The 12,415-nt window shown below is 33.6% G+C and overlaps 1 protein-coding gene across 1 annotated transcript in view; it reads left to right on the forward strand.

Moving 5' to 3' along the window:
* Nucleotides 1-12,415, forward strand: part of LOC140443550 (coiled-coil domain-containing protein AGAP005037) — a 1,206,743-nt gene that overhangs the window by 193,955 nt on the left and 1,000,373 nt on the right. Inside the window, exon 2 of the mRNA XM_072534868.1 lies at nucleotides 1,686-1,742. Coding sequence (XP_072390969.1) covers nucleotides 1,686-1,742 — 57 coding nt within the window. The remainder of the gene's footprint in view (nucleotides 1-1,685; nucleotides 1,743-12,415) is intronic.

Below are 12,415 nucleotides of genomic sequence, written 5' to 3' on the forward strand. Positions count from 1 at the left end.
GACTTCTTTTTTTTAGTATTTTTTATCCATTATAAAACGTAGAAGCTTGTATTTTACACATAGGTTTATTTGTTATAAAGAACCTAGTTTAGGCATTATAATATTAAGTATCTCTAATAGTTTTCTACTAGTTTCCGTCGTCTGCAACATATTTTTTTGATCTCTTGAAGATTTTTAGCATTCTTCGGAACATTCACATTTAAAGCCAGGATTGCTCGTGAGTCTTGTTCCTTTTTCTCAAATTTTTATAAAAAAATTAGAAAATTGAATATCTAACTATCCAAAAATATTTAAGTTTCTGGAGTTTTTACCTACCATTTCATTAAAAGCTTTATGAAACTCTTAAAATTATTAAACTGTTTATTCGGGCTGTTGGGCCGTTGTCTTCTGTTGAGATTTGTTCTCGACGTTTCGCCAACACTAGGGGTTGGCATCTTCTGGAGATGTTGATGCTTCGCTTGTAAGCAGAAACTGACGACGCGTTGTACTACGGAGGCAATATTTATAATTCCCACTCGCCTCCCCTCCACTGGTTTCGGCTTGAGGGGGCGTGTCGTTGTTTATAGTAGCTTTTCTATCTCCGTGTTTGGCGGGAAGGGCGTTTGTGGATTTTAATACTGGTATCCATGTTTTGTTGATTTTTAGTCCTTCTTCTATCCTATTGAAATTGTTTGGGTGCTTGTATATTTCCACCGCTTCCCGATATAACCGTGGGTAGTACTGTGAAGTTTTGTCCAGCATCTGTGTTTCTTCAAATAGTATTCGATGTTCTCCGCTTCCCAAAGCGTGTTCGGCAACGGCAGATTTGTCGATATGTCCTAAACGACAATGGCTTTTATGTTCATTTATCCTGGTGTTGGTGTGTCTTTTTGTGGTTCCCACATATACCATTCCACATGTGCATGGTATTCGGTATACTCCGGCCGTTGCTAATGGGTCGCGTTTGTCTTTTACCGATCTTAAACAATCCTTGATCTTCTTTGTAGGTCTGAAGATGGTCTTTATGTTGGCTTTCTTGAGTATTCGCCCAATTCTGTCCGTTACCCCCGATATATAGGGCAAGAACGCTTTCCCTTTACATTCTGTTTCTTCGTCCCTTCTTCTAGATACGTTGTTCATCGCCTTGTGTATTTCTCTTCTGGTGTACCCATTAGAGGTGAGCGCTTTTTCAATATAAAGAAGTTCACTTTGGAGATGTTGTGGTTCACAAATTCTCTTCGCCCTCTCTGCCAAAGTTTTGATGATACCTTGTTTTTGGCTAGGATGATGATTTGAGTTCCTGTTTAGGTATCTGTCTGTGTGTGTAGGTTTTCGATACACTTTATGTCCTAAGTGACCTTCCTTTCGATTTACTAATACATCCAGGAACGCTAGTTGTTGAGCTTTTTCTGTTTCCATCGTAAATTGAATATTTGGATGTAGTGTATTTATATAACGATTATAACGATATACGATTTCCTGGCTTATAGCGAAGCATCAACATCTCCAGAAGATGCCAACCCCTAGTGTTGGCGAAACGTCGAGAACAAATCTCAACAGAAGACAACGGCCCAACAGCCCGAATAAACAGTTTAATAAGTTAGACGATGGCCGTGAAAGCCTAACGCAATTTATCTTAAAATTATATTTATAATACATACTGCACAATTTAACAAAATTTTAACATACACTTTATTTGATTTCAGAGGAAGAATGGAACTCTGATGGTAAATCCGGAAGAGTGTTGTCAGGAAGTGATGGAGGTGAGTTTTTCACTATTTAATAAAATTTATGGAAATATATCGATTTTTACAAACTACAAAAGCGGGTGGATCCGTTGCTAATTGCATTTTCGACCAATATCCAACAGAAAAAATACAAAAAATATATGAATCTGAATTTGATTCGGAAACTGGTATCCTAATTTTTAATATTATTAAATAAAACAGTAAACAAATATGTACATGTAACATTTTGCTAGTACTACTAATACTAACATATTAATAACAAGTATATTAGTAGATAAAGGTTTATTACACGTGTGTGTAGAATAAACAAAATTTTTATGTTCAAATAACTTTAAATTATTCCACTCAAAACATTCATTTATGTTTAAATTTAACATGAAATTTTGTATCCTATTCCTAATGTCATGACTCATAAGTTTGATAAATTAAGTGATATTTGTGACATACAGGACAAGTGACACACAATTTGGATTTAGAAATGCACTGGGAACGAGGGAAGCCTTGTTCGCTGTGAATGTACTTGTGCAAAGACATAAGACATAACCGTCTTATCAAATTACTTGAAAAGAAAAACTTAGATATGAGAGACATCAAGATCATTAGCGCTATCTATTATAATCAGATCGCTGTGGTAAAAGAGAACAACGTCTTTTCAAATGAAATACAGATTCAGAGGGGCGTCAGGCAGGACTGTGTCCTGTCTCCTACTTTGTTTAATTTGTATTCAGAGGAAATAATCCAAGAAGCACTAGAAGAACTAACTATGGAAATAAAAGTAAATGGCCGACCAATCAATAATATATGGTTTGCCGACGACACTATTTTATTAGCGGAATGTCTTGAGGATTTACAACAAATGGTTGACAGAGTGGTAGAAGTCAGTGAAGAAAACGGACTGTCCCTAAACGAAAAAAAGACACAATTTATGGTAATTACAAAAACCCAACAGCGCCAAGAAAACATAACAATATATGGAGAACAAATTAAAAAAGTTGAAAAATATAAATATCTGGGTACAATAATTAACGAAAATAATGAGTACACAGACGAGATTAAGGCAAGAATAGGACATTCAAGAAATTCTTTCAACAAACTGAAAAAAGTACTCTGCAGCAGGGACACTTCAATTTCTTTAAAGATAAGACTTCTGAGATGCTACGTGTTCTCCGTATTATTTTATGGGTTAGAGGCTTGGACTTTAAAGAAAGATGTTTCGGACAGATTGGAAGCCTTCGAGTTATGGGCCTACAGAAGGATATTAAGAATAAGTTGGGTGGATAGAGTCACGAATGTCGAGGTGTTGAGAAGCATGGGAAAAGATAAAGAGGTTTTAAATACAATTAAAGTCAGAAAATTGCAATATCTGGGACATGTCATGAGGGGCGAGCGTTATAACTTGTTGCAATTAATAATGCAAGGAAGAATACAGGGTAGAAGGAGTCGCGGAAGAAGACGCATCTCCTGGTTAAATAATTTGAGAGCTTGGTTTAACTGCACTTCTGCTGACCTCTTTAGAGCAGCGGCGTCGAAATTGCGAATTTGCCATGATGGTTGCCAACCTTCTTAGAGGAGATGGCACGTGAAGAAGAAGAAGATACAGGACATATTTATAAATACCAGAGACCAAGGACAGGAAAATAATGATATTGTAGGTAAGTTTGACGAAAGTTACAGTGGCAATAGACTAATTCCACCAATACATTTTGCAACTTACAAATACACTATTCAGACATAAAGATATTCATCGATAAACTTGAAAAAGACCATCAATGCAACAAAAATCTATTATTTACTATAGATGGTGAAAGTTCACAACCTTCTATGTCAAAATAAATCACTTTTTTTATTAGTCTGTTTTAGGAAATCAGTTTACTTTAACTTAATAAAGAAATCTTTGACGTTTATAAAATAATTTATTTATAAATTCACATAGGAGGGCCAATCGGTATTCACAACATTAATGAGTGGTAGCAACAAACTTACATTTTATTATATTTTTTAAATCATTATGGGTATTATAAATGATTAAAGTTTTCACCATAATTAAAAAACATAGGTTAATGTGGTAGGTTATCATGAAAATAATGAGCCGTAATTTTAATTCATTTATTGTTGGTTTTTCCTTAGCAGTTCCGTAAAATCGCTTTCCATAAATCTTAGTTTAAAGTACAGTCTTAGTCTTCTTTCTGGGGTGTACTTAATGGAACACATTTAGTGTACTGTGGGACCTGTGGTCTTCGTACTTGGACGGATTAACGAAAATCTAAAATATAAGACAGGATTATTCAGTAACAGTAAAATTGAAACAATATTAGTAATAGGTACATATATATTTCTTTTATAGTTTATTTAATGACCTTTCGTAATCCGACCCGGAAAAATCTTTTAATAAATCTTGAGATATTTGGTTCAATAAGGAAAAGGATTCAGTCGTGCTTCCTTAATAACTGCAGTAACTGCTTGGTATTCATGGGGTAAATAGGTATCTGTATTGTTTAATTTCTTTTCAATAGTTGCATGGACTGAGTCACACTAAATCTGAGTGTGCCCCCGAACCAGGTATTTTTGAAATATTATGACATTACTTAAAGTCGCAAATTTCAGGAGAGCATTGCTAAGGATTTTATTTTTATTTTGGTAGCCGCAGCTATCGCTCCAAATAATTATTTATGATCTACTCCAGGAGACCAGCTTAAAATTAACTTCTTTAAATAATTTATCAAACAACTAACAAAATTTGACGATTTCAGCTCGTCTTCGCTTTCGTTCCACCAGTAGTACATAACATCCCATGTCATATCAAACACCATATAATTGTGACAAAAAAGCTTGGTTTTATAATACAGTGCAGATGCTTTTAGCGAAGGTGAAAACTTTACTTCCTGCATGTCAAGGCAAATGATTTTGCAGTTGTTTGGTACTCCATTTTCCTTGTTCCTCTGTTTTTCTGTTCGAGTCATTTGTTTCTCCTTGATATGTGACGTATAATCTTTATCAGACAAATGATTAACGGCATACTGACAGCAAGTATCACACTGATCCTTTCTAGGCGTAAACAGTAAATATTTTTTAAAACAAGAAGTTATCTAAAACTTTTTCTGGACAATCGTTCTTGTCCCGATTCCTTACATATTTCTAAGTACAATCTATGCAACTGTTTAAACGAATAAATGATTGGTTCAAGGTAAAGCTTACTGCTGTTCTTTCGGCAGTAATGGGATTTAAGCTTAGGTAATGAGTCGATATTTTTTACGGCAAACTTTGATTTTGCAGTTTTCTCTGTTTGTGCTTTTGGTTTTGAATTTCTATCAGAAGTGGAAGGGATATCATTAAAATGTTTATCAGATCTCATCCCATGTGCTGCATTTTTCGCCCAGTTCTGACAAGATCAACTATTTATAGATAGTGGGTGGCAAAACATTGCCTTACACACCTCTTTTCTTTCAATATTTGTTTTTAGGTGATAATGAAAAATATTCCCCCGTCTATCTCCAGAAGTTGGGCTTCGTTTTTGGACAGGTTTTTTGCAGTCTACTAAAGACGAAACAAAGGTTTTTCGTTCAACCTAAGAAAAAACTTCCCAAAAGTTATTCAACATTTGTTTTCAAACTTTATCAGAGAAATTTTAAAAACCTTTTATTTAATATGTTACACGTTTCTTTGGTACAACGAGGGTCAATCTTTCTTTCTTTAGCTTTTACGACTTTAATGATTTCTTCGCTTATTGTTTCTTTTCTTCTATTTTTGTATTCATAAATTTTACCTTCTCTTCTAAGCTGTATCTTCATGTTTTTTTTTTCACTTTGTAGGTTCTGGTTACACTTCTTCTTTCTTGTGGTATATTCAATCAACCGATATATCTATAACAGTTGCAATAGACGTACTAGGCATTTACCCTTGATATCAAGGTATCATTACTGCAGTTAGTACTGTTTGAAAAAAAAACAGGATCTTGTTCTTTGTCATTGACTAAGTCTAGTGCGGAGTTTACTTATTTACCACATAGTTTATGGTAACTGCATTTTTATTTTTACTATCGTCCTTGTTATATTCGATTATGATAGTATTGTTGTTTAACCAAATAAGAACTTCGCTGGGTATTAATGTGTTATTAGGAACTTCGCTGGATAGTAATGTGTTTCTAAAAAGTTAAAAAGTTTTAGGTACTTTGCTGGATGGGGATGTGTTACCTACTGATTCTAAAAAATAAAATAAAATTGAATTAAACAAGGTTACGGCCTGAAAACAATTCAGAATTGCATACCCAAAATAAATGAACTTTGTGGATCAATATCAGCTCATTCTAGGTTGTTTATCTTAGGATATGGATTAATTGAATTTTTATGGCAATATTCTACTGTATGGTTATTTATTTGCCTACTGTTGACACAATTAAAATCGATTTCCTTTTGATTACTAGAATCTTCAACGGTATGTTCAATGTATGTAAATATGTAAACTTACCAAGATTGTTTAAACTTCGTAGGCAATCATCGTAATTAAGTTAAATATTTGGAGCAATATTTACCAGCACATGACCTCTTGATGTAAACCTTATATTAAAATTCCTAAACATCGTGTTTGACACTGTGTATTATACGAATACTATAAAAACTAGGTATAATAAAAACAAAGATTTAAAATCACAAAAGGAAATAAAAGTACGTGCTAAATGCACATTTAATCTACTGAAGTAAAAGTTAACAGTAATTTAGGTTATGTAAAAAAAGCCGGACTCCTCCAATGTCCGCGGCGAACTGACATAACATAAGAGTTTGGAGAAGTATAAAACGAGTCGTGTGAGATAGGAGATCCTGGATATTGCTTCGATCTAGCGGCGAATTAATTAAATAACGACATAAGAACTTGTAAACACTTAAATTACATATTGATCTTTAATTTAGGCTAAACAAACAGAACATCCAAAAATTGACAGAAGGTTGGGAACTTATACCATCGATATAATCATTGGACAGAGCATAATTTTAAAAGTCTAAGAAGCTAGGGATAAAAAAGGTGCCAATTATGGAACTTATCACCATTATTTGCTTGTTGCCACACTGATATATTTATTTTTACAAAATCATAAGAAAAACAAAAATAGCATTTAATACAAAACTAAAAAAATTTACACACAGAAACCCAAATGGTCTAAGCTGCATCTATTAGAAGATGAGAGGATTAGAAGTTTATAATGTGGGATGGTTAGCAAATGAAATTCGTTCGTTAGTACCTAATAATGTTGAGATAGAATATCAGAATTTAAAAACTGCTTTACATAAAAGTGCATTTGAAACTCTAGATGAATATTGTCCTTAAAACATCAGAGCCACCTTTAAACCGTCTGATTTCAGACGAACTTAAGAAATATGTAACTAAATTAACAGCTAGGTGGGTGGTTTAAGATCTTCTGAAGTTTGGCGGAGAATTAAGAAGAATTAATCACACATAAAGATAAAACAGTTACATTAATTGACGTTGGACATTACAAATAATTGAATGAAATCCCTTTAGGTGGAAAATGAGAACAGTTTAAATAAACTATCATCATCATCAGTGGCATTACAGCTCGTTATGAGCCAAAGCCTTCTTCAGAACAATCTTCCATTCGCCCCTGTCTCTGGCAACTCTTCGCCATGCTTTAACTCCGATGGATTTTAGATCATCCTCTATGTTATCTTGATACCTAAGTTTTGGTCTTTCTCTGGCTTGTCTTCCCACTGGTCCTCTTCGGTCGAAAATATTTCTGATCGTTGCATCTTCATCTCGCCTAATTACATGTCCTACCCATCGAAGGCGTGCTAATTTAATATATTTTACAACGTCAGGTTCCCCAAAACTTCTATATAACTCAAAGTTGTAGCGCCTACGCCACAAACCCTGTTCTTGGATTCCTCCATATATTTTTCTTAGAATTTTTCTCTCGAAACGTTTAAGCAATTCTTGGTCGTTCTGTGTAAGTGACCACGTTTCAGACCCGTATGTTAACACTGGGCTTATTAGTGTTTTATATAGGTATGGTAACTTTAATTTTTCTGGGTAGTTTTGGGGACATATGTTTCCTTAAGCCATAATAGCACTTATTGGCAAGCACTATTCTTCTTTTAATTTCTTCGCTGACATTGTTGTCTTTGGTTAGCAGCGAGCCCAGGTAGACGAAGGTCCACACCTTCCAGTTCCAGATCATCAATTAATAGTCTAGGTATCTGGTTCCCTGATCTAGTACAATAAACTATACCGAAGAACAAATGGAAATCGAGGTAGACCAACTCACACCCATAAATGTGGAAGAACTAAAAAGGTGTATAAAGAGTATAAAAAATGTATAAACACCAAGACCTACTGACATTGCGGCACAAGCACTTAAGTATGGGGATGTTGTTGTGGACGTGGATACATCTTTATTATTGGACATCTCTTCTAAATACTAATGTCACCGAACACCGAAGTTAGTGCAGTAGAGCTGCAATTGTACAGTGTTGTCAGTGGATTTAATACTAGCATTTGCTTTAAAAATACAAACAAAAAATTGTATAATGAGCATCTGTTCCCAAGTTTATGACATACGGGATAAGCATTTACTGCCGAACTTTGTAAGTGCATTTAATCAAAAACGGCCTATTATTTAAAAATATTTATTCATAAATAAATCACTTAATTTTCGTAATACAGATCTAAAGGAGGAGAAAGCACTAAATAGTAGCCAATTAAAATATTTTTAACTTTATAGGCGTATATTTAGTTGTTTACTCGCATTACCGCTTCTCGTTGGATACATTTTAGTTCATTACGAATCTGTTAAAGGCAAATGAATCGATCTATTTGATTTTATCAATTTAATTTTGATTTTCAGTTTGAACGTTACACCATTAAGAATAAAAGGCATAAATTATTTTACCTCTCGAAGGAGTTCTTGCTTATTTCTACCGTATTAGGTCATAATACTCTTATATACATAATTTTAATATGAATATAATACATAATAATAATATATAATATAATAATTGCCTGGCTTACAAATTTATATTCATTGTTTTCTAATTAAAATTATGACAGAAAAACCTTCTTTGTAATAGTTTTAACTCTGCTAATCTCTTAATTGGATGTTTGAAACCGTTTGAACGGTAACTAAAAAACTGCTCTGTTAAATGATATTACACTTCAATGTATGTGACCCCATATACATTATCTCTTTTATGCATTCATATGTACCTGTATGTAAGCGTGTTGTTAAGTATTCACAGACAAATTCATTGGATTTTTGTGCCCATGTAGTTAAATGGAAAATCCAGCGCTTACAGGTTCGTGACACGTTTAAATGGTTATCAAATGAAATGGAAAAATATCCCTTGAGATAAAAACTAGGGTAATTAAACGCGTAACGTGACACAATATACACCGTGTTTATCTGAAAAGGATCCATCCTCAATATTTCAGAAATAACGTATGGTCCTAAAGTTTTGGGAAAAATTTCACCTGGTCTGATTGAGAAGCAAAATGCATTTAACAAAGAAGGCCATGGAATTGAAATATCATCAGTTATTGACATTTAATAAACAAAGCAAAATATTTTGGTTTGTGCTCTGCAAAATGTCTTATAAAATTGATATTCGTCGAGGTGTTTATAATATGGTTGGGCGAATGTCGAAACGAGATATTGTTAGTATTTATCGAGATCAAAACATAAGCAAATCGACAATTTATCGCATAATCAGAGAATGCGAAGAAGGGATACCCTGTGTTAACTTGCGTAAAAGTGGCCGACCGCGGATTTTGAACCATATAAGAGAGTCAAGACTGATTGAAGCAGCTAAGAACAAAATTGGGGTCTCACAGCGAAAACTGGCCAGAAGATTTCATGTTGGAAAGACTACAGTATACAGGACCCTATCGAGTAACAATATTATCTACCGGAAAAGAAGGAAAGCTCCAAAATACACAGAGGATCAATTAGAGAGAATTCCGAGATGTTGCCGCGCGTTAAGGCGAGTGCATTTTGTCAACAAGTTGATCGTGATGGACGATGAAAAATATTTTACTTTGTCCAACTCTGAGATGAAGGGTAACGATGGGTTTTACACGAACGATTACGAAAATTTACCTGATGAAATAAAATTCAAAAGTAAGAAAAAATTTGAGGACAAAATTTTGGTATGGTGTGCAATTTCCGAGGCTGGCTTTATCTCACAGCCCTACACTGGTGTTGTTTGAGGCGAAGCTTTAAAGGCAAATATTTATATTCAAAGATGTCTCTCTAAATTGCTTCAGTTTGTGAACACACATCATGCAAATGATCAAATAGTCTTTTGGCCAGATCTTGCTTCATGTCATTACGCGAGGATCACAAGGGACTGGTACGAAACTAACAACATTACCTTTGTACCGAAAGCAGACAATCCCCCCAACCTACCTCAGGCTCGTCCAGTTGAAGAGTTCTGTGCAATATTAAGTCGGAAAGTCTATAATAACGGATGGGAAGCACAAAATCAGGAACAGTTAAGACGCCGCATATATACAAAAATTAGAGAAATTGACGCCGAGGTCATCCAAAGGATGATGCAACGTGTCAGGGGAATTATTAGGCAAATCGAAAATAATGGTCCCTTGTCTGTCATTTGAATTTTGATTTATAATAAGGATAGTTAAGTTAAATTGTTGAATAATTTAATAAAAATATAAGATTATTGTGGTCAGAGTTTTATGCTTTTGAAATTTTTCCCAAAACTTTAGGACCATACGTTATGACATATTAGAAAGAAATGTCGAGACAGGTCAATTTTTAAATTTAGTTTTGCTTTTTTATTTCATAATAGCAAGTGTGATCACGTCACCATGACGTAGGGATGGAGTGACATCTATTTGTTTTTAAATGGAAACCTGTATTTTTAATCAAAATTAAATGGAAAATAAAATTCTATGAACGGTGGTGTGTCATGACATAAGGTTAGTAGTTTTTTATGTACAAGGTGTTAAAAGTCAAATAATTAGGACGATTTTAAGAAACTATGTTTAATTTTTATTGGCAGAAACACAAGCATTGGTAATTTAAATAAAAAACAGTTTAAATAAGATGTTTAAATAAAGATCCACTGACTTTTTGGCAATAAGCAAACCCTTGGTTGAATTCTTATATACTCTGAATATTTAGATGTACGTTTAGTACAGAGAAAAGAAGAGATCACAATTTGAGCATCGAATGAGAACTGGTTTTTATTTAAATAACCAAGATTTTGTTTTTGCTGTTAAAAATTAACACAGTTTCTTAAAACCGTTGTAACGATAAGACTACCAAAGAGAATTGAATTACTATTATAAAAATAATACCTTTATCAACCATGGGAGCTTATCGTCTATGCTTCGCCTATCTCAGTATCTTAAGTGTGAGTTCGTCTTGTCTTAAACTAGGAATCAAACCTGAACCCTTAGCTGATAGCAAATAAAACAATTTTTAACTAATCATATTTATTATTTATAAAAGAGGAAACAATCAATCCTGCCAATGCTTAACAATGAATATAGTGAGGGTGATACTTAAGGCAACGATGGCATCAATGGGCTTCTTGTGTGTCCTCTCAATTAGACGGTTAAGTCCTCCTGTGACCTGCAGTTATTCCATGTCTGTGTGTGGCCTCCCAATTAAGTGGTTAGGTTCTTTAATTCATAATACGGCCAGTAAAATGATACGGCCAATTAATACAGCCAATAAACCGTGAATATTGTCGATAAATACAATCAATAAACTAAAATACAAAAACAGCTTGTATTAGAGACACATCAAAAAGGGTTTAATTTCCTTGCCATTTAACAAAATTACAATTAAACAAATAGCGGATGGCAAAAATAAAGTGAAATATAATTATTATTACTTAGTTAAATTCTGTTCAGATCCCTACACGCATTTAATCGAATCGAAAAACGTGCTTTCGAAAGAAGTGAGGTTACGAATATTGAAAATGCTGTCAGAATTATAGAATAAAGATTACAATGAAAGTACTCACCCCAATAGAATGTTGCGGACCAAAAAGGAAGCTTATTATAATTCCTACCTTCTTTTATAAATTTCAATTATAAACAAAAAATAATCCCACCATTAAAGGTGATTGACAGAAAGTAGGAAGGGACTGCATGAAGTTAGCACAGATGTCATAGGATGTTCGTATATGATGGAATTAGCTTTACTGTTAACATAGAACAGAATATTTAGTCTATCGGACTGAAAGAGAGAGGGTGAATATTTATTCTTTAAATATTGTTATGATTTTATTTAACTGTTATGTCTTTATTTAATTTATAATTTATTTATTAAAAGGTTCTTATTTTAATTTATTAAAAAGCACGATAATTTATATCAGTTTATTTAACCACTAATAATACATAATTTATTTTATACGAACGCTACAATTAAAATCGCGGGCGCGGGTCTTCAGATATTAACTAACTGTTTTCAAAATGAAAGTTCCCTCATATTTATACGAAAACAGCTGCTCTATAACCCCATGGATGTTGACCTTAATTGACCTGGTTTTGCCTCGAATGGACAGGCCTAATTCCGGAAGGTTCGAATGAAACCAGTTTTTTTAATACTTGGAGTTTATGCCAGCTGGTCGAAGGGTCTCTTACAATCTAAAATATATTAGTTAATAAACATGTTTACAGGTTTTTAATATGACTCATATTTTTACGTAACA

This window comes from Diabrotica undecimpunctata, chromosome 6 (genome assembly GCF_040954645.1).
Source record: "Diabrotica undecimpunctata isolate CICGRU chromosome 6, icDiaUnde3, whole genome shotgun sequence".
Lineage (NCBI taxonomy): Eukaryota > Metazoa > Arthropoda > Insecta > Coleoptera > Chrysomelidae > Diabrotica > Diabrotica undecimpunctata.